Genomic DNA, 20,642 nt, shown 5'->3' with positions numbered 1-20,642 from the left:
ATTGCCAAGATAATATAGGGTTTTGAAAACCAAGTGAAATTATTGCTGCTGCAATCTTTGCACCTGGTGTGGCAAGTGCCCAGGCATTAGCTACGCTAAATAAATTGGGCTGTTGGCTTGCTAAGTGAACAAACGCAACTGCATTGGCACTATTAACGCTCTTAACTGATGAAGATTCTATGCGCTACACTACTTTACAAAACAGAACCGCTGTTAGCCTGCAGAGTACATATTTGACAGGCCTTGTTGCAAGCGCTGGCCACGCATGCAGCAACGTCTAGTCAGGCCTTGTTGTGTGCGCTGGCCACGCATGCAGCAATGTCTAGTCAGTATTCTTCTACTGAATCTGCTGAGGGTGTAGATAGAGGTGACTCGGAGTGGGGAGAAGGGATCTAGAGCACACAAAGCGAACAACAGGGGACGCCCTGAAGGTGCTGTGCCTGCCCCGTTTCTCTGCTTTGACCCCGCTGACAATCACCCTCCTGCTCAGCGGTGTTTCTGGCGTAGTCGGGTTAGTAACTGTCACGGCCCACTCGGGACTCGTGATGGTCCTTTTAATGCGATCTCGAAGTGCAAAATTACGGCGAACACGCCAAAGGGGTTGGTTTCAATCAAACAGCACAAACTTTATTATTTTGCCCGTAAAGCGGCGTGCAATAGGTGAAAGGGAGTGAAAAGGAAAAGTAAAGATAGGGAAGGGGAAAAAAAAGAAGATAATAGCTACCACCGCGGGTCCAAGGCGCCCCTATGGTCCCAGGTCCAGGCAGCGTCCCGCCGGTCCTCACGATCGATGTCGATGTCGATCCTTGGTGGGGAGAGCTCTTCGGGGGTCTCGTTGTTAGGGGTCGACCTTTTATGCCAAGTGGCAAACCTTGCTCCTCCTTACTTCGGGGATCTCCGCCTGCTCTCGGCCCTTAGGATAGAAGTATTTTTTTTGTACATTATAATTAGCAAAGTTCCGTTAAAGGACACTTTCTCACCGTTGTTTTTGAGACAGCAGTTGTGATTCATCCTCCTCGATAGCAGCTGCACGGTTATCTCTGCCAGTTTTGACAACAGGGATGAGCCGTGGCACCTCTGCGCCACTCTGTCTGCCGCTTCAAGGATGTTGTACATTTTGTTGTTAGGCCAGAGTCGGCCTTGTCCATAACCGCTCCGTTTTGTTCCCAGGAGGAAAAAAAAAACAACTGCATCTCAGGCAGGCTGCTCACAGCAACTCATGTCAAGTTGTGAGCCTAACTTTTAGGCCAGATCAAGTCCATAGTCCGCCTGGAAGTCCTCGATGACAAGGTTGAGACAATACTGGTTTTCTGACCGACCCTTACACCACCCCGTGGCTCAACATTGTCGTCAGGACCGCATGGTGGTAGCATAACCCTCAAAGGGAGACAGGAAAGAAGAGAGAAAGAGAAAGAGAAAAGTAACAGCAGCATAATTACCATACAACTTTGCAAAAAGTTAAGCTGTTTCTCTAACATACACTAAAAATCTTCTAATTCTATATCATGTTTTTCTCTAGGCAATCTGCCTTGCACTAGTAGATTTTGGAATATCTATGTAGGTTGGAACATTTATCAGACTGTGTGCATTAAGTACGGAAGTCAAACGTGTCAACTGATTCATTATTTTCCAAATTTTGACATACAGTATTGCTGTTAAAACAAAACTTATTAAGACCAGTATTAAGAGAACAATAATGGGGTGACACAATTTGTTCAAGATGCCTGTTGCAGTAGGTGGCCACCCAAAAACTGTGTCCCACCATCTATGTTCTGAATCTTTTTCTACCCTTTCCAAAACACGGTGGATTTCATCCACATCATGATGAACTGTTACTAAGGTTTTTTGTCCGTTTTCCCTGATCTTTCCCAGGATCTTGATCAAATCCTGGTGTTGTAATAATTTTTTTACCAAAGTGAGATTCATTCCAATTGGTGCAGGTAGCAGTTCATGAATCAGTGTGTAATTAGATTGCAAGAGTTTGTGAGAGGTCACCGGTGCTAAGTAAGAAAAGTCACATCCAGTGATTTTAGTAAAATTACAAACACAAAAATTTGAGTGGTTCCTAGTATCTACAACTACATCACTTACAGCTATGGAATCGCAAACAGTCCGTAAGCATGCACAACCTTTGCCAATATATACAAGTATTGTCTCAGGGTTTTCGTCAGGACGAATCTCGAAATGGCAAATGTTTTGTTCAGTGTCAAGACAAATGTCTTGGGCTCTGATGGTATTGCTTTCACAAATGAATCCTTGTTGTTCCCGCACAATACATGCATCAACATCAATACTTTGCCATTTATCCCCGTTTTTCCGGGCCCATACTCTATGGTCTAGAGGATAGAGTACAGTTCCGTTGTGGTTCAGTCCTAGCGCAATGATTGGGTATATTGTATCTACCGAAGCATTGTGTATGGTTAACACAAAAGCTGTGGCCACGCTGTTGATGGGGTTATAGGTAAAATTAACCAGATACCACCAGGACTGGAATTTCCTTTCAAAGTCAGTGGCACTGTCCCAAACTATTTTCTGAATTTCAGTGGGGAAAGTGCCTTCTTCACCTTCTCTTATAATTGATGCGGCTACTGATTGCATCCACAGTTGAGCTTGGATACAACTGAGAGCCAGGGAGAGGTTGTTTTGGACCACACTGAGTGCATCTATAACCAATTCATGGTCTTTTTCATTCACCTTCTCCCATTTTGGTAATATATTCGATAACATCCATTGATTAGTTCCCAAAGCCAATAGGGAGGATCGTAAAGGATGTTGCAATTTAGTCAGGTCACTACTTGTGGTAGCCAATTTGTTCATCAATACCTCTGAATCAATACTATTTAGAACTCCCAATCCTGTTCCCAAAACACCAGTTAGGTCTCTCTTTATTCGTTTCTCGGAAGGGGTCCGTTTTTGCAGCCAGGTTGTCCATCCCTCGTAAGAGGTTTTTAGGAAAGGTGAGCAAGCTGGCTGAATTTCTGAAGCATTATTTTGCATTGACAATTCAACTTGTTTGAGGGACCATGATGGATTGAATAACATCTGTTGCTGGCCCATATTTCTGATTACATATGGTCCAATCTCGACAATTTTCGGGTTCAGTACAATAACTGGTTCAGTGGTAAGAGGTGCTGTGTTTGTTGTCACGTTGGGGCTGGGAGTAGTAGTTGGCTCAATAATGGCCATTTTAAATTTAAATGTGAGTGCCACGTCACCTTTCTGGTTATTCCAGAGACAGATTACAAAGACAGGTTGGGTTAGTGTAAAATTACTCCAGCATTCCAATTTTTCCTTTTCAAGGACACAGAGACTCTTTGTGAGTACAGATTCATTAGTTCTTCTTACAATAATTTGGGTTGCTTTTTCATGGATAGATCCATTGACCATTCGGCAACCTATTTGAATTTTTTCTCCAATTGTTCCCATCAAGAGGGGAGCCCTGCTGTCTCTGTCCCAGCCCCACTCATGCTCTGAGTACATTTCCATTTCATGCTTAACCACAGTGGCCAAGTTTAAGTCCAACCGTTTAAAAGGTGGTCCCACGCTTCCTGTAAACCTAAGGTAGGCGTGAGACCATGGCCATTCAGTGTTCTTTTGATTACAGGTCAGTGGTAAGATGCAGAAAAATATTGTAAGCCCAATCACAGGTCCAATTAAAAAATTGGTCATTTTTAGAATTTATGCTTCCAAATTATCATCCATGTGCAGCTTTTCCCACTCACTGTTGTCCCTCGGAGTTCTTCTGCAAGATAAAATAACAGAGCTTGCCTCCTTGAGGCACAGTTAAAATGACGGAACTATCCAACGGGTATTAATCCGATGTTCCTTTCCCAGGGCATCAGAGGCTACCCATGCATATGCATTTAGAGGGGTTTTTAGGACCAATGGTACTGTTCCCGCAGTGGGAAGCTCCACTAAAACAGGTTGTCCTGGGAGGTGAGCTGGATTTTTAGAGTCATTCGGTCCTTTTAAAGAAGGGATTAAAGTAGGGGCTTTTGGACAGAAGGCAGTGATTTTAGGGCATCCATTTACCCCCCATCTGTCATTTACACCTTTGACAGCTTCCCACAGGCGAGCATCCCAATTGCCTTCCTGTGGTTTCAAAAGTCGTTTCAGCAAACCATTGGTTCTTTCTACAATACCATTAGCTTGTGGGTAATAAGGAGTGTGAAAAATCCATTTAATCCCTTCACTTCGTGCCCAATCCTGTACTATTCTGGCAGTGAAGTGGGAACCGTTATCAGACTGTATTTCTTGTGGTTTTGGAAAAGTTCCAAACCATTGTCGCAATGCTTTCACAGTGCTTTCTCCCGTAGCCCTGTGAAAGGCTTCTGCTTGGACTAGTCCTGATATTATTTCCACTCCCACCAACACAAAATGTTTCCCTCCTGATTTCTTAAAGGGTCCAATATAATCTACCTGCCACGCATCCCACAAACCTTTACCCTCTCTTAGATGCAGGGGATCATCTTCTAAAGGGTGTCTTTCCAGTCGCCTACGACATTGCTCACAGGCAGATATGCAAGTTTCGCATGTTGCTCTGGTGACAGGCCAGCCTCGAGTAAGGGCTTCACGATACAGATCCTTAGCTCCTGTGTGTTTACGCTTTACATGCAACCATTCTAGCAGGCGTTCCCAATCTTCCGTGACTTGGTCCTTTTGTACAGGGGCTAGCCTTGCTAACTCATCCGCTCTGTTATTCCATTTACCCGCTGAGCCCCCATCTGCCTGATGAGAAGCTACCCATCCCACGGCAAAGTTCCCCTGTTTAGCAATGTTTAAGATATCTTGCCATTTTTCCTTTTGCCACACTGGGATTCTGTTAACCTCCCATTCATTTTGCTCCCAAAAAGGCAGCCATTCAGTACAACCCTTAAACACAGCATAGGAATCAGTATAGATGTGGACGGGAGAAGTGGCTTGAGCTTCACGCTGGAAAACACTCCACACTGCAATTAACTCTCCTACTTGGGCGCTGCCCACTCCCTCTGTAATAATTTGTTCATCAGAGGAGGTATGGAGTGCTACTGCTCGATATTTCCATACTTTCCCTTCTCTTTTTGCGGAAGCATCGGTAAACCAGGCACTCACTGCTTGGTCGGGAGAGAAAGGAGGAGCCGCTTGGATGACAGAGGCAGGTTTATCTTGGCTGCCATCCGAGCTTTCTGTTTCTTGTATAGCCAGGTGTTTTAAAGCTCCTTCAGTCACTGAGAAAATGTTACAGTAGTGTTCAATCTGGGCATACCATTTTCGTACTGAGGCTTTCTGGGCCACCCCGTCAGGGGGAGGGGTCCCACTGGTAACTGCTTTTATCACTTTAAACGGGCCTCTCAGTACAATTGGTTGTTAGCGTGCAATTTTCTCTACTTCTATGAGAGCCAGGCTAACCACAAACAACCCTTTCTCCCAAGCAGTGTATCTCCTCTCGGCATCTTTAAAGCTACGAGAATAAAATCCCACAGGCCTAGTTGGACCCTCAGGGCCCCGTTGCCATATATGTACTGATAATCCTGATATGGCAAATCCCCATTCCACCTGAAAAGGGTCTGTAGGGTGGATAGGACCGAGAGCCTGGTGAGCTGTTGCTTCAAAAATTAACAATTGCATAGCTTCTTCCTGAGATGGGGTCCATTCCCATTTGACCCCTTTCCTCAGCAAATCATAAAGAGGTCTAGCAATAATGGAGAAGTCTGGAATATGTTTTCTCCAGAACACCAATAGTCCTAAAGCATGTTGTAAATCCTTTTTTGACTCAGGCATTTTAATCTGATCTAAAGAAGTGAGGGTGTCCGGTGGGATACACGTCATTCCCCCTTTCCACCAAATTCCCAAAAACTTTACTTCTTGTGATGGCTTTTGGACCTTTTCGGGAGGAATTTGCAAACCCAAATTCTCCAAGTGAGAAATTATATTCTGGTGGGTTGTTTCCACCTCCTTTATTTCTTCCCCCCCCCACAAGGATGTCATCAATATATTGGTAAACATCTACAGATTCAGGTTTTGGTATTTTTTCCAATTCTTGGGCTAAAGCATGATGAGCCAATGTAGGAGAGTGCTTATACCCCTGGGGCAGCCGGGTGAAAGTATATTGTTGCCCTTCCCACGTAAAGGCAAAACGGTCTCTGTCCTCTGGTTGCAAAGGTACCATAAAAAACATGTCTTTAACATCTATAGTTGCCATAATTGGGTGAGCTTTCTCCTGAATTATTGTTACCAATTCCGCCAAATTGGGCACTGCGGCAGTCAAAGGTTCGGTGTTGGCATTCAGTCTCCTAAAATCCACTGTGAGTCGCCACTTTCCATTTGGTTTTCGCACTGGCCACACGGGAGAGTTAAAAGGAGAATGTGTATTTATCACAACCCCTTGCTCCCGAAGTTCCTGCATAACAGGTCTGATACCTTCTTTTGCTCCCAGGGGAAGGGGATATTGTTTGACATTAGTTACTTTGCTAAACGGCAGAGAGGGTGCAGTTTGGAGTAACCTAATATTTAATTGCGGGGTCCCAAAAGTCCACCACAAGCCTTCTGGGTCTTTCCAACCTTTCCCTTTAAGGACATCCATTCCTAATAAATTAGTAGGAATATTCCCGATCACCATTGTAACAGTGACAGTGTTTTCCTCTCCCGGCAACGTTAGCTTTACCTGAGCAACGCTCATGGCTTCTGTTGATCCTAAAGCATTCAGGACACAAAAACGTCTTCTCGAGGGAGAGACACCACACCTTTGTGCATCTTCTTTAGTCAAAGCGGAGACTTGGGCACTGGTATCAATCAAAAAGGTCACCAGTCCACGTTTTGGACCCACAATAGCCGTAATTAGCAAATCTCCCCTGCTAGTCTTGGTGAGCTGTCGGATATAAATCCATCCTCCATTCCCTCGCTCACCGATGGGGAATGGAGGTTCTAGTTTTCCTGCATCTGGGGAAAAACCTCACTGTTTCTGTTGCCTGTGTCTTCCAAAGGTGGGGCTGTGGGTGTGATGGGTGAGATTTCTTTTCCTTTGGGTGGGTATTGTTTCGGGTTACACCATTTTGATACCACCTTGCTCAGCTTTTCAATGGGTAAACCATCCATTACATCTCTTGGAACACCCTTTTTAATTCCCAAAAGCCACCACTGTTGTCAGGTCATGGGCTGTGCTCCCCCCGCTGTTTTAAAACGAGGGCTAGGTTGACTGATGTGGGGGGGTGAGTCCCTGATTTCTATCTGACGGATTCCTTTTGGTCTGTCCTCTGGGAGTTTTACTGGACCATATTTTCTTCCATAATTTATCAGCTCCTGTGCTACCTCCCCCCAAGTCCACACCTTTGCTTTATCACCTGATGAAGGTCGAGATGGGCTGAGATCGGAGGGAGACACATTCATAGGGCTATTGGTTGCATTTCCATGGCCTCTCATAAAGCCCTCCAATCTTTCTAAGGGACCGAGTGTCTCAATGGTCTTTCGAAGTTGAATCCCCAAAGGTTTAAGTGACTCTGGGAGTCCCCTTATCAAGGGAGTCATGCTCTCAGGGTCCACCGGCAACATCACTGGAGATTCACATCTAGGAGTTAATTTTCTTTCTTTCATCATTTGCAAACAAGCAGCTTTTTGGACGCTTTCCACCAGCTGATCAACTGTGCCAGTGATTGCAAGAGGATCCCCTCTCTCCAAAGGGTTTAGCCCCCCAGCCCAATAAGCAGCTCGCTGAGTTAAGGACCATGGGGCACGATTATCTCCTGTGGTCAAAAAGACGCCAGGACCCCAATATCCCTCAGCCTCCTTTTCACTCAGCTGGATTTGATCTCCCCCGGTTAGAGATACACGCCACACATACTCCGTCTCAGATTCTTTGGCAAGACGCCCGTACTCCCGCTTCAGTTTGGCAAGCTCAGTAGCGGTATACGGCGACTCCTTAGTTGTTATCTGTGGGTTGCTATCCTCATCATTCAAATAAAAGAATTCTGTTTTAACCAAAGGTCTTACCCGAGGGTGGTCGCCAGAGCGATCCCTCACTTCCTCCAATTTCTTCTGAGGGTATATTGGACTTATCTGTCGAATACCTCTCTCCTCAAGCTTCAGATCTGTCTCACTGTCCAATTCTGAATTCTTTGGATATTCCTCCCTCAAGATAGATTTTAGCAAAAGGTTTTGCTCCTTTTCTCCCTCCAGCTGTTTTTCGAGGTTGGATACTGTCCCCTGAAGGGCCTCCACCAAACGCTGGAGCGACTCAATAATCTGTTGCTCCTGCTCTCGCCGCTTAAGGCGGTCCTCTACTGCTGCTGCCAGACTGGCACCCAGAACAGCACAAACTATGGCTTTGCCTCTGCCAGATTTTACCCTCGCCTCCTTCTGCAAGGAAGTCATTCGATCTACTACGCTCTGCAAATTTGTCCAATTATCCCGAGCCCAATCTTGCCCAGGTGTGGAAGGCCGGGCACCGTGCTGTGCCAAGAACTCATAAAGCGAGTCTCGATTTCTGACTAACAAGGAGTACCGATCATCAACTTTTCCTGCCATTCTTATTGCAAAGGGACCAAACCCACTTCGGAGAGGCTAAACTTAGTTTCCACACACGCAGTTCCCCTGCGTCGCCCTTCTCTTCCCCGAGTGGTTGAAGGGACCAAAATCTACTACAGGGAGGCCAAACTTAAGTTTCCACAAATGCAGACTCTCTGCAGTCGCCCTTCACTTCCCTGAGTAGTCAGCCTCATACATATGAGGACAGATCCCCCTTTTGCACTAAGAGATCTGATTATTAACTCCCGTCAGACAGAGTCCAAACCTCAGTTCAAGTCCATTAGGTGTGTGAGGTGTGCGGGAAATTCGGATCAGCCCCCTTGCTTTCTAGACACCTCTCATCCGAATGGATGTAGGGCTAGGTGCGGCTGGACCGAACCGTCCTTCCCCTGTTACAGACCACACACAACCTGCACCTCTCTGTCTTTCAGGATCCTGCCGACTACGCCAGTTTAAAAAAAAATGTCACGGCCCACTCGGGACTCGTGATGGTCCTTTTAATGCGATCTCGAAGTGCAAAATTACGGCGAACACGCCAAAGGGGTTGGTTTCAATCAAACAGCACAAACTTTATTATTTTGCCCGTAAAGCGGCGTGCAATAGGTGAAAGGGAGTGAAAAGGAAAAGTAAAGATAGGGAAGGGGAAAAAAAAGAAGATAATAGCTACCACCGCGGGTCCAAGGCGCCCCTATGGTCCCAGGTCCAGGCAGCGTCCCGCCGGTCCTCACGATCGATGTCGATGTCGATCCTTGGTGGGGAGAGCTCTTCGGGGGTCTCGTTGTTAGGGGTCGACCTTTTATGCCAAGTGGCAAACCTTGCTCCTCCTTACTTCGGGGATCTCCGCCTGCTCTCGGCCCTTAGGATAGAAGTATTTTTTTTGTACATTATAATTAGCAAAGTTCCGTTAAAGGACACTTTCTCACCGTTGTTTTTGAGACAGCAGTTGTGATTCATCCTCCTCGATAGCAGCTGCACGGTTATCTCTGCCAGTTTTGACAACAGGGATGAGCCGTGGCACCTCTGCGCCACTCTGTCTGCCGCTTCAAGGATGTTGTACATTTTGTTGTTAGGCCAGAGTCGGCCTTGTCCATAACCGCTCCGTTTTGTTCCCAGGAGGAAAAAAAAAACAACTGCATCTCAGGCAGGCTGCTCACAGCAACTCATGTCAAGTTGTGAGCCTAACTTTTAGGCCAGATCAAGTCCATAGTCCGCCTGGAAGTCCTCGATGACAAGGTTGAGACAATACTGGTTTTCTGACCGACCCTTACAGTAACACAATAGAGTAATAGTAGATTTTGCTAGTAGTACAAAATTATGGTTGCCAGAATTTCGATGGACTCTGCTGCATGTATTTGTTTGATTATTCGGAATCTATTCACCAAAGTATTCAAAACTTGCAAAAAGAGTGCAGAAACTGTACTAAAGTGATGGTTTTGATATATTCAGAAATCTTTCAATGGATTGATAGAAAAGTTTATTGCAAATAGCTGTAGGATGCTTATTCATTCCTTTTAGATATGTATTTTGATCTGTATTCCGTGTGTGTTGAAATGTGTGCAGACTTTAATAGATAAAGTGTTGAAACAAGCCTCTTCTCATAAACAAAGAAGAGAGAGATGTGGGTATTTCTTGAGCCAGTACGGTGTCAGTGAAAGCAAACTGACCTTGGGAGAGGGATACAATCATGCTGGTTGGAAGAAAGCCATGGAATGAGAAGGGAAGCTTTAAGATACAAAACATTGTTAGCAGAATTTATGGCTTGTTTCAACAGAGGCTTGCAAAAAAGAAACTAGTCACTGGCCTTGTATATAGGAAAGTTACTGGAGTTGTTATGTTTGTAATAGGAGAAGAATGCTATAGTAGAAAATTACTAGGAGGTAGTGAAACTTAGTTTTGCTTAGCAGTCATGAATATGCATAACGTGTGATGAGTAACTTTATTGGCTAAGCTTGTGTGTGGCATAACTGGGTGGTTGCTATCCTTGGCTAAAATCAGAATTGTGATACTAGGCATCATACTAGGTATAATCATGAACATTCCGTGCTTGGTCACCTGCCTGCAAAAGTGATACAGAGAATACTGCATCAGGGCACGCACGCCATACGACGTCAGTTCCGACTGCCCATCTCACAGGCTCGGGCTGTAGTGGCAGCCTGTCCAGCCTGCCAAGCAGCAAAGCCGAACCAGGCCCTTATACTACCCAGGCATTAACCCCGGGGGTATGCTCCAAACCAGGTATGGCAAGTGGATATCACAGAGTACGCGCCATTTGGCTGTCTCAAATACATTCATGTTGCGGTCGACACTTGCTCCCGAGCTCTTTTCGCATGTCCATTCACGAGGTCCACAGCGCAGAAATCCATCCTGCACCGGAACCGGTCTTTTGCCTGCCTGGGAGTACCTCAGGAGATAAAGACAGACAATGGGCCAAATTATCGATCACAGGTGTTTCACCACTTCCTGCAGATGTGGGGAGTCCACCATACATTTGGCATTCCTCTGAACAGCACCGGGCAAGTGATTGTAGAACGCGCACACAAAACCCTGAAAGCACAGCTAACATGCCTAAGAGAGGGGGGAGAGAGGGGTTCGCCAGAGGTCTTAGTCGATAAAGCGCTTGTAGTACTGAATCATATATCCTTTGCTGACCCCCAATCCATTTCCCCTATCCAAAACCATTTTTCCTCGCGTCAGCCGCTGTTTGGGGGCAAGGCACTCCCAAAGGTCTGGTTCCGCCTGCCAGAAAACCCAGGCTGGGAAGGTCCCGCTGATTTGCTAACATGGGGACGAGGGTATGCTTGTATCTCCACAGGTGCGGGGACCTGATGGATCCCGGCCCGGTTGGTACAGCCGTGGCTGGAGGATCGGCAGGGTGACCGAGCAGCGCGGCGCTCTCCAGCTCACCCTAGTGGGACTGATCCTGATTGTGAGTCTTCCAATGCCAGTGATAACGACTAATTCCTGGGTGCGATTCACTAACTACACCAACTCCACTCAGGACTATTGCTGTTTGGACTTCAGCAAGAACGCCACCTTGGCCTTGGAGAAGGCGCGTGCGCATGCTGCAAGTATTGCCTAGTCAGTATTCAACATCAGGGTCCTAAAGGACTGGTGGTGGTTCTCAGGGCTATTCGGTTCGCCCCAGTGGCTGGGAAATACCGTGTCTATGGGTTTAACCATCATAATTGTTGCTTTGATAGCACTCTGCTTGTTTCCGCTATTGTTACGGCTTGTACACAGCATTGTTGATGGGGTTGCTAGACGAATATTTACAGTCAATCTCGCTATGACAGCATCCACCCAGGGGTATCAGCCCCTTCAGCAGCAGGATGTTGGGGCACAATTGTAAAGAGCAAAGAGAAGGGGGAGATGTGTGGCCCTGCAAGGCAGCAACAAGGCTACGAGCGGGGCTGCACGTACACAGGAAGAACGGACTGCAACGATTTGCACGCTTGCTGACACAATGCCTCATGCTAGGTGCGGATAGGTACATGGGCGTAGAGGGCAGGTGCGTTCACGTGTGTAGCGGGTGTATGGGCTTGTGTAGCGGGCATACGGGTATATATTGCGATGTGATGCAGCAGTAAATTGAGAGCTGACTCCACGGCATCCGTGTCTGTGTCTGTCTCCCCGGGATGGGATCCTGGTAGAGGGGGGTCGGTTAGTTGTCGCGCGGCAACACTACTGTGATGCTAATACAGGAGGCTCGAAAATTAGCTTTGGGAAGAATGATGGTGGTATATGTGCCACATATGGTGATATCAGTGTTGGAACAAAAGGGAGGTCATTGGCTATCCCTGAGTACAATGATGAAATATCAGGTGGTTTTGATGGATCAAGATGATGTGATTTTAAAAACTACTAACCTGATTAATCCTGCAGTCTTTTTAAGCTCCGTACAGGAAGAAGGACAACTGGAACATGACTGCTTGACCACCATTGAATACGTGTATTCCAGTAGGGAGGATCTGAAGGACGTACCTTTGGACAATCCGGACTGGGAATTGTACACAGATGGTAGCAGTTTTGTTGAAAACGGAGCTCGTTACGCAGGATATGCGGTAACAACTGAGAAACCTGTTATAGAAGCGAATGCTTTACCCAGCACCACCTCAGCTCAGAAAGCGGAATTGGTAGCTTTAACCAAAGCCTTGGAGTTAAGTGAGGGAAAGAGAGTGAATATCTGGACTGATTCAAAGTATGCATTTGGTGTGGTACACGTTAATGGAATTTTGTGGAAAGAAAGAGGATTATTATCCTCACAAGGATCTGACATAAAATATAAAGAGGAAATTTTGCATCTGCTGCAAGCAGTCCAAAAGCCGACTGCAGTAGCAATCATGCACTGTAAAGCACATCAATCAGGAAGTACAAAAGAGATTGTAGGGAACAGGTTAGCAGATAGGACAGCTAAAGGTGTAGCCAAAAGAAATGCCTGTCAATTGGCGGTGATTCCTACTAAAACCATTACACTACCAAGGGAAAGGCCTAAATATTCAGAAGAGGATGAAAAATTAGGAAAATTATTAAATGCTAAGAAAAATCTAGCAGGATGGTGGGTGACTGCAACAGGCCAAGTAATAATTCCACCATTGTTGATGAGGGAAATAATACAGACAAAACATAAGGAATGTCACTGGGGGGCAGAAGCGTTAGTGGCTTTATTAAGGAGACAAGTATTGTCACTAAAGATGTTAGAGATGGCTAAGATGACAACTGCAAAATGTGAGATATGCTTGCAAAACAATCCAGTAGTAAAGAAAAAGGTTTGAATGGGAAAATTAAAAACAGGAACGGAACCAGGAGACTATTGGCAAATAGATTTTTCAGAATTGCCTCGACAAAATGGGTATCGGTACATTCTGGTAGGGGTTGATACTTTTAGAGGATGGCCAGAAGCCTTTCCTTGTTGCACCAATCAGGCAAAAGAAGTTATTAAATGGTTGCTGCAAGAGATTATTCCGAGATTTGGAGTACCTATCGGAATCTCTTCTGACAGAGGTCCTCATTTTGTTGCAGAGGTGGTCCAAGGTGTTAGTAAAATTCTGGGAATTACCTGGGATTTGCATACACCATGGAGACCAGAGTCTAGTGGGAAGGTGGAGCGGATGAATCAAACGATGAAAAGACAAATTGGTATAATATGTCAAGAAACTAATTTGAAATGGCCCCAAGCACTCCCATTGGCTCTTTTACGAATTCGGGTTCAACCAAGGAGTGGAACATTAATTAGTCCTTATGAGTTATTATATGGAAAACCTTATGAGTCTCCAGAACCAAATTTGAATATGCATTTGAAAAGGAAACAAGATGTCTATAATTATCTGCTTTCTTTAGGAAAAACTCTAACTGCACTTTGGAGTGCAGTTGTTTGGAATAGACCTTTGTCTTTGGAGAATCCAGTGCATGACTTCCAACCAGGTGATTATGTCTATGTGAAAATGTGGACTTCTGAACCTCTTCAGGAATGTTGGAAGGGACCCTTTCAAGTACTGTTGACTACTTTTACTGCTGTCAAGATCACTGAATCCGATGCATGGATCCATTATACCCGAGTGAAGAAAGCTGCAACGTCCTGGAAAGTTGTAAATAGAGATCCTGAAACATTGAAACTAACTTTGAAACATGTTTAATCATAGATATTATTCTGAGATTTTGGGAAAATGGGCTTTAATCTCGGGAGTGATATTGATGGGAGTTTGGTCAAAAATTGTAACTGAATTGACAAAAGAGACAGGTGATGAACAGGTGATATACCTCCCAAAGAAATCCCAAGAGGAAAATTTGATGGTAGGATTGATCAAGGAATTTGCCAATTTACAGAATGTGACACAGATTACAGCATGCTTACCCATACCAAGAGCAGGTGGTGAATCCATTCCGTGGGGAATTTTAACAATGAATCTGACTAATTCAGAACATGGGGCAGATTGTGAGGGATTATTGAATCCTGCTCCTATTAACAGCAGTTTGATGGCAGGAAATATAACTCGATTGATCAGGGAATGGAAATGCGATGCAAAAGAAACAGCTACTTGGGATTCAGTATGGACTATGACCATACTATCTCAATTCCAATATATGGCCAAAACTTCTTGGTGTTTTACATGGGATGGATCAGTCTTTACAGCTTGGCCATCAGTAAATGACAAAGGGAGCACATTACAAGAAAAGGAAAATCTAATACCCTGGTGGAAATGTGAGAAAATATACGATTGTAGTACTAAAGACATAATAATTCAAGAGATTCCCCCTTTAGCTGCAGCCCTCAAGTATGGTTGCCTATGTAGAGGACTTAGAAATGACCTCCAATTGACAGAAACATTTAGACCAAAAAGGGGAACGTTCTTTAGTTGCAGGAGAGCTACCATTCGAAGCCCAGGACACTTAGTTTGGGCAATGAGTGATGGAACCTGGACGACTCATTTACCTATGGATGGAAAGGTAAAACAAATTACTTCAGGAATGCCAACATTATGCCCGCTTTGGAAAAAGTCCCCTTTTAAAGGTTCTTTAGAGAATTTAAAGTTAAAACGGGTAAAAAGATCGAAAGAAGACGATGAATGGAATGAACCCTCTACTGGAGTTAGAATTAGTTGGGCCCTAGAATCCTTATTGACCCCTTTGGCAATATATAGGAATCGAAAATGGTTATACCAATTAACAGGGCAGGTAGAGAAATTGGCTAATGTGACCAGAAAAGGATTTAGAAGTTTAAAACTACAATTACAGGCCACTTCCAAAATGCCTTTACAGAATAGGATGGCTCTAGATATGCTTTTACTCAAAGAACATGGAGTGTGCAGATATTTAAAAGATAGAATGGATCATTGCTGTATACACATCCCAAATGTAAACTAAGATGTAGAACATGATTTGGAATTATTAGGAAAAATTGAAAAGGACACGCAAGAATTGCAGCAAGACATGCAAGAAATGGTTGGATGAGATCTTTAAAGGACTAGGTTGGAATCTGAGTTCTTGGGTTAAATCATTAATTAACACAGCCTTCACTTGATTAATAGTTCTTTTGGTGATCTACTGTTTTCTAAAAATACAAATCTCTTCAGGGACCTGATGGGCCAAGTGCCATGGGAGGCAGCCCTGGAGGGAAGAGGGGCCCAGGAAAGTTGGTCTATATTCAAGGAGCACCTCCTCCAAGCTCAGCAGAGGTGCATCCCGGTGAAAAACAAGTCGGGCAAAAAGGCCAGGAGGCCGGCGTGGATGAGCAAGGAGCTCCTGGACCAACTGAAAGTAAAAAAGGAAGCCTATAGAGGGTGGAAGTGGGGACAGGTAGCCTGGGAGGACTACAAAGAGGCTGCGCGAGTGGCCAGGGATAAGGTAAGGAAGGCCAAAGCCCTGGCAGAATTGAATGTGGCCAGGGATATAAAATGTAACAGGAAGAGCTTTTATAGGTACATAGGGGACAAAAGAAAGTCCAGGGAAAATGTAGGCCCCCTCCAGAAGGGAACTGGTGTCCTGGTTACCCAGGACATGGAGAAGGCTGAGGTTCTCAATGACTTTTTTGCCTCAGTCTTCACCGACAAGAGTTCCTGTCCCACCACCCAAGCTGTAGAAGGTGCAAGCAGGGACTGCGAGAATAAAGAACCGCCCACTGTACTCGAAGAGCAGGTTCGGGATCATCTGAGGAACCTAAAGGTGCACAAGTCCCTGGGACCTGATGAGATCCGTCCGCGGGTCCTGAAGGAACTGGCAGATGAAGTTGCCAAGCCACTGGCCGTCATATTTGAGAAGTCGTGGCGGTCTGGTGAGGTCCCCGATGACTGGAAGAGGGGGAACATAACCCCCATTTTTAAAGAGGGGAATAAGGAAGACCCAGGTAACTACAGGCCGGTCAGCCTCACCTCTGTGCCTGGCAAGGTCATGGAGCAGATCCTCCTGGAAACCATGCTAAGGCACATGGAGAGCAAGGAGGTGGTTGGTGACAGCCAACATGGCTTCACCAAGGGCAGATAATGCCTGACCAATTTGGTGGCCTTCTATGACGGGGTGACGGCATCGGTGGACAAGGGACGAGCAACTGACATCATCTACCTGGACTTGTGCAAAGCTTTTGACACTGTCCCACACAACATCCTTCTCTCTCAACTAGAGAGATATGGGTTTGATGGACGGACCACTCAGTGGATAAGAAGTTGGCTGGATGGCTGCACTCAGAGAGTGGTGGTCAACGGCTCGATGTCCATGTGGAGACCGGTCACGAGTGGCGTCCCTCAGGGGTCCGGGCTGGGCCCGGCCCTGTTCAACATCTTTGTCGGCGACATGGACAGTGGGATAGAGTGCACCCTCAGCAAGTTCGCCGACGACACCAAGTTGTGTGGTGCCGTCGACACGCTGGAAGGGAGGGATGCCATCCAGAGGGACCTTGACAGGCTGGAGAGGTGGGCCCGTGCCAACCTCATGAAGTTCAACCAGGCCAAGTGCAAGGTCCTGCACCTGGGTCATGGCAATCCCAGGCACAAATACAGGCTGGGCAGAGAATGGATTGAGAGCAGCCCTGAGGAGAAGGACTTGGGAGTGCTGGTGGATGAGAAGCTTAACATGAGCAGGCAATGCGCCCTTGCGGCCCAGAAGGCCAACCGCATCCTGGGCTGCATCAAGAGGAGCGTGGCCAGCAGGTCGAGGGAGGTGATTCTGCCCCTCTACTCTGCCCTGGTGAGACCCCACCTGGAGTACTGTGTCCAGTTCTGGAGCCCCCAGCACAAGAAGGACATGGACCAGTTGGAGAAGGTCCAGAGGAGGGCCACAAAGATGATCAGAGGGCTGGAGCAGCTCTCTCATGAGGACAGGCTGAGAGAGTTGGGGCTGTTCAGCCTGGAGAAGAGGAGGCTCCGGGGAGACCTGATAGCGGTCTTCCAGTACCTCAAGGGGGCCTACAAGAAAGATGGGGAGAGGCTGTTTAGTAGGGCCTGTTGCAATAGGACGAGGGGTAATGGTTTTAAAATAGAGGGGGGTAGATTTAGATTGGAAATTAGGAAAAAATTTTTTACGATGCGAGTTATAGAACACTGGAACAGGTTGCCCAGAGAGGTGGTGGAGGCCCCATCCCTGGAAACGTTCAAGGCCCGGCTGGATGAGGCTCTGAGCAACCTGATCTAGTTGGGGATGTCCCTGCTCCTTGCAGGGGGGGGTTGGACTAGATGACCTTTGAAGGTCCCTTCCAACCCTAAGCATTTTATGATTCTATGATTCTATGATTCTATATTGAGTCTAACCTTAACCAGTCTCCCCTCAGAAGGAAGAATTAATGAGGAAATCCTAAACAAAGTGTACCTGGGGGTATGGGCTACCGATGTACCTGGAAGAGCAAAAAGTGACCTCTGCCCAGTAGCGGCGAACCCATATACCCTGCTGACTGTGTTGACACCTGAACTAATTTGGTTTACTGTTTTAGATTTGAAGGATGCTTTCTTTTGCCTCCCTCTCCATAAGGCCAGTCAAAAATTGTTTGCGTTCGAATGGGAAAACCCTAGAAGTGGTCGGAAGACCCAGCTTACTTGGACGGTGTTGCCGCAAGGATTTAAGAATAGTCCTACCATTTTTTGGCAGTCAGCTTGCGAAAGACTTAGAATCCTGGGAAACCTCGTCTGAGGAAGGAAAATTGTTGCAGTATGTGGATGATATCCTGATCACCACCAAAACAGAGGAAGACTGTATGGTATGGACGGTGAGTCTGTTGAATTTCTTGGGACTCCAGGGATACCGGGTGTCCAAGAAGAAGGCCCAGGTAATGCAACGTAAAGTGAATTATTTGGGCTATGAAATTAGTGCGGGGCAGAGAACTTTGGGACAGGCCCGCAAAGAGGCGATATGCCAAACTCAGAGGCCTCAGACAGTAAAGGAGTTATGGACTTTTCTGGGAATGATGGGGTGATGCCGATTGTGGACCTTTAATTATGGATTACTTGTTAAACCACTGTATGCGCTGATAGCCACTGAGCAGAAGCACCTTGAGTGGAACAAGGAGACTGAAAGAGCCTTTGAGCTACTGAAAAAGGCGTTGATGTCGGCCCCGGCCTTAGGACTCCCAGATGTGAGAAAGTCGTTTCTTCTTTTCTCTCATGAGAAGCAGGGCATTGCCCTAGGAATATTGGCACAAGATCTGGGTCCATATCGACGGGCGGTTGCCTATCTCTCTAAGCAGTTAGATGCCACTGCAAAGGGTTGGCCTGGATGCCTATGGGCGGTTGCAGCCGTGATACTGAACATACAGGAAGCCCGAAACTTTACTCTGGGCCAGAAAATGACTGTTTTGGTGTCTCACGCAGTATCAGCAGTACTGGAAGCAAAGGGTGGGCACTGGCTCTCTCCACAAAGATTCCTGAAATATCAAGCTGTATTAGTAGAACAGGATGATGTGGAAATCGTGGTCACTAACATTGTCAACCCAGCTTCTTTTCTTAGCGGGAACACAGGAGAACCAGTGCATCGTGACTGTTTGGAAACCATCGAAGCAACATACGCAAGCCGCCCAGACCTGAAGGATAGCCCCATGGAAAACGGGGAAAACTGGTTCACAGACGGGAGCAGCTATGTCTTAAATGGCAATTGACACGCGGGGTACGCCATCACCACCAGTCAAGAGGTAATAGAATCAGGGCCTTTGCCCATGAACACCTCCGCACAGAAGGCAGAAATAATTGCCCTAACCCATGTGCCCTGGAATTGGCCCAGGGCAAAGTTGTGAACATTTATACGGACTCAAAATATGCCTTTGGAGTTGTGCACGCACATGGAGCAATTTGGAAAGAAAGAGGACTATTGAACTGCCAGGGAAAAAATATCAAACATGCAGAAGAAATTCTGAAGCTACTAGAAGCTGTCCAGCTCCCTGAGAAAGTGGCAATTATGCATATTAAGGCACACCAGAGAGTGAGCTCAGATTTGGAAAAAGGGAATGAGCTGGCGGACAGAGAGGCAAAACAAGTGGCCAAAACAAAGGTGAAAATAGAAGGGGCCCTAATTCCTGATAGGCAAATCTTCCTAGAAGGTAAACCAGAATATACTAAGGAAGATCAGAAACTTATTACAGACTTAGAAGGGTCATATAATGAAGAGGGGTGGGCTTATTACCCCACAGGGAAAACTAATTATTCCCTCTTGTTTACTGTGGCACTTGATACGGGAGGAATGTTATAAATGAGTTGAGTCCCAAAACAGGATTCCAATTATAGTTTCCAAATTATTGAATAGAAACAAGCAAACAGCGCTGGGTGCGCCGGGAGTCTCCGCTCCATCAAGATGCACACCCCTTTGTTTACAGTTACAGTATTTATAACCTCTCCCGGTCCCCCCATCGTGCCTGTCTCCTTTTTGGGAGCTCACAATCTACATTCCATTGGTTACTCACACCGTTTGTGGCAGGTACTGATTGGCCAAGAGCGTATCACTAGCCACTATACATACAGGTGTTAATTGGCTAAAAGTACAGAAGCGGCTGGTCCCATATTTGGGGTTGTTTACGTGCCCGTGGTCATCAGCCCCCAGCCTGCTTTTCCTGCCTTTTGTTCATTCCATTGTCAAGTGTCCTTATGCAAACAGCGCTGTTAAGCAGGTACAATCCTTAATTATGTCAAACTACTAAGGCAGGAGTGTATCCTGCCAAACACATTTTTAATAACTTAAATAAACCTCCCAAATACGTTTATAACTGTGAGAAACCATGGACTAGGGTATTGTTTATTAAGATTTATGTTAAGCCCAATGTAAAGGTCAAACAGCAAAAATCGCCTATGCAAACTAAAAACAGCCACCGGATACCGCTTGTGCAAGATAAGATAACCACCAGACGGCTCCCCGTCGGGGAATCGAATCAGAGTCACGAGATAAGATAACCACCAGGTATCCCGGAACCGACAGAAACAGGGCAAACAACCCCATATAGGGAAGACTTCTTACTTCGGCCTCAACAAACACCAGGAAGCAGAAAACGACCCCCTAACAACAACTGAAGCATGCCTCCACTACCTCATGAACACGGAAGTAAAGATGTATAAAAAGGGGCTGTTTGAACTGCTCAGCACGGCAGTTGGCGGAGCGCAGACTCCCCTGCCGTCCAGCGCTGTTTTTGCTCATATTCTACTTGCTATAATTAATAAAATTTTTAATTGGATTATGATCCG

The 20,642-nt window shown here is 46.0% G+C and overlaps 1 protein-coding gene and 1 pseudogene across 1 annotated transcript; both read right to left on the bottom strand.

Annotated features, from left to right (window-relative positions):
• Positions 1 to 1,515: 1,515 nt before the first annotated feature.
• Positions 1,516 to 3,186, bottom strand: LOC147596703 (uncharacterized). The gene has a single exon (XM_086769614.1). The coding sequence runs from the start codon at positions 3,184 to 3,186 to the stop codon at positions 1,516 to 1,518; it is 1,671 nt and encodes a 556-aa protein (XP_086625740.1).
• A 532-nt stretch (positions 3,187 to 3,718) lies between these two features.
• Positions 3,719 to 8,499, bottom strand: LOC147596702 (uncharacterized; annotated as a pseudogene).
• Positions 8,500 to 20,642: the final 12,143 nt, after the last annotated feature.

This window comes from Chlamydotis macqueenii, chromosome W (genome assembly GCF_036417535.1).
Source record: "Chlamydotis macqueenii isolate bChlMac1 chromosome W, bChlMac1.mat, whole genome shotgun sequence".
Lineage (NCBI taxonomy): Eukaryota > Metazoa > Chordata > Aves > Otidiformes > Otididae > Chlamydotis > Chlamydotis macqueenii.
Note: the sequence above shows the minus strand (reverse complement) of the source record. Positions and strands in the feature narration are given on the sequence as shown.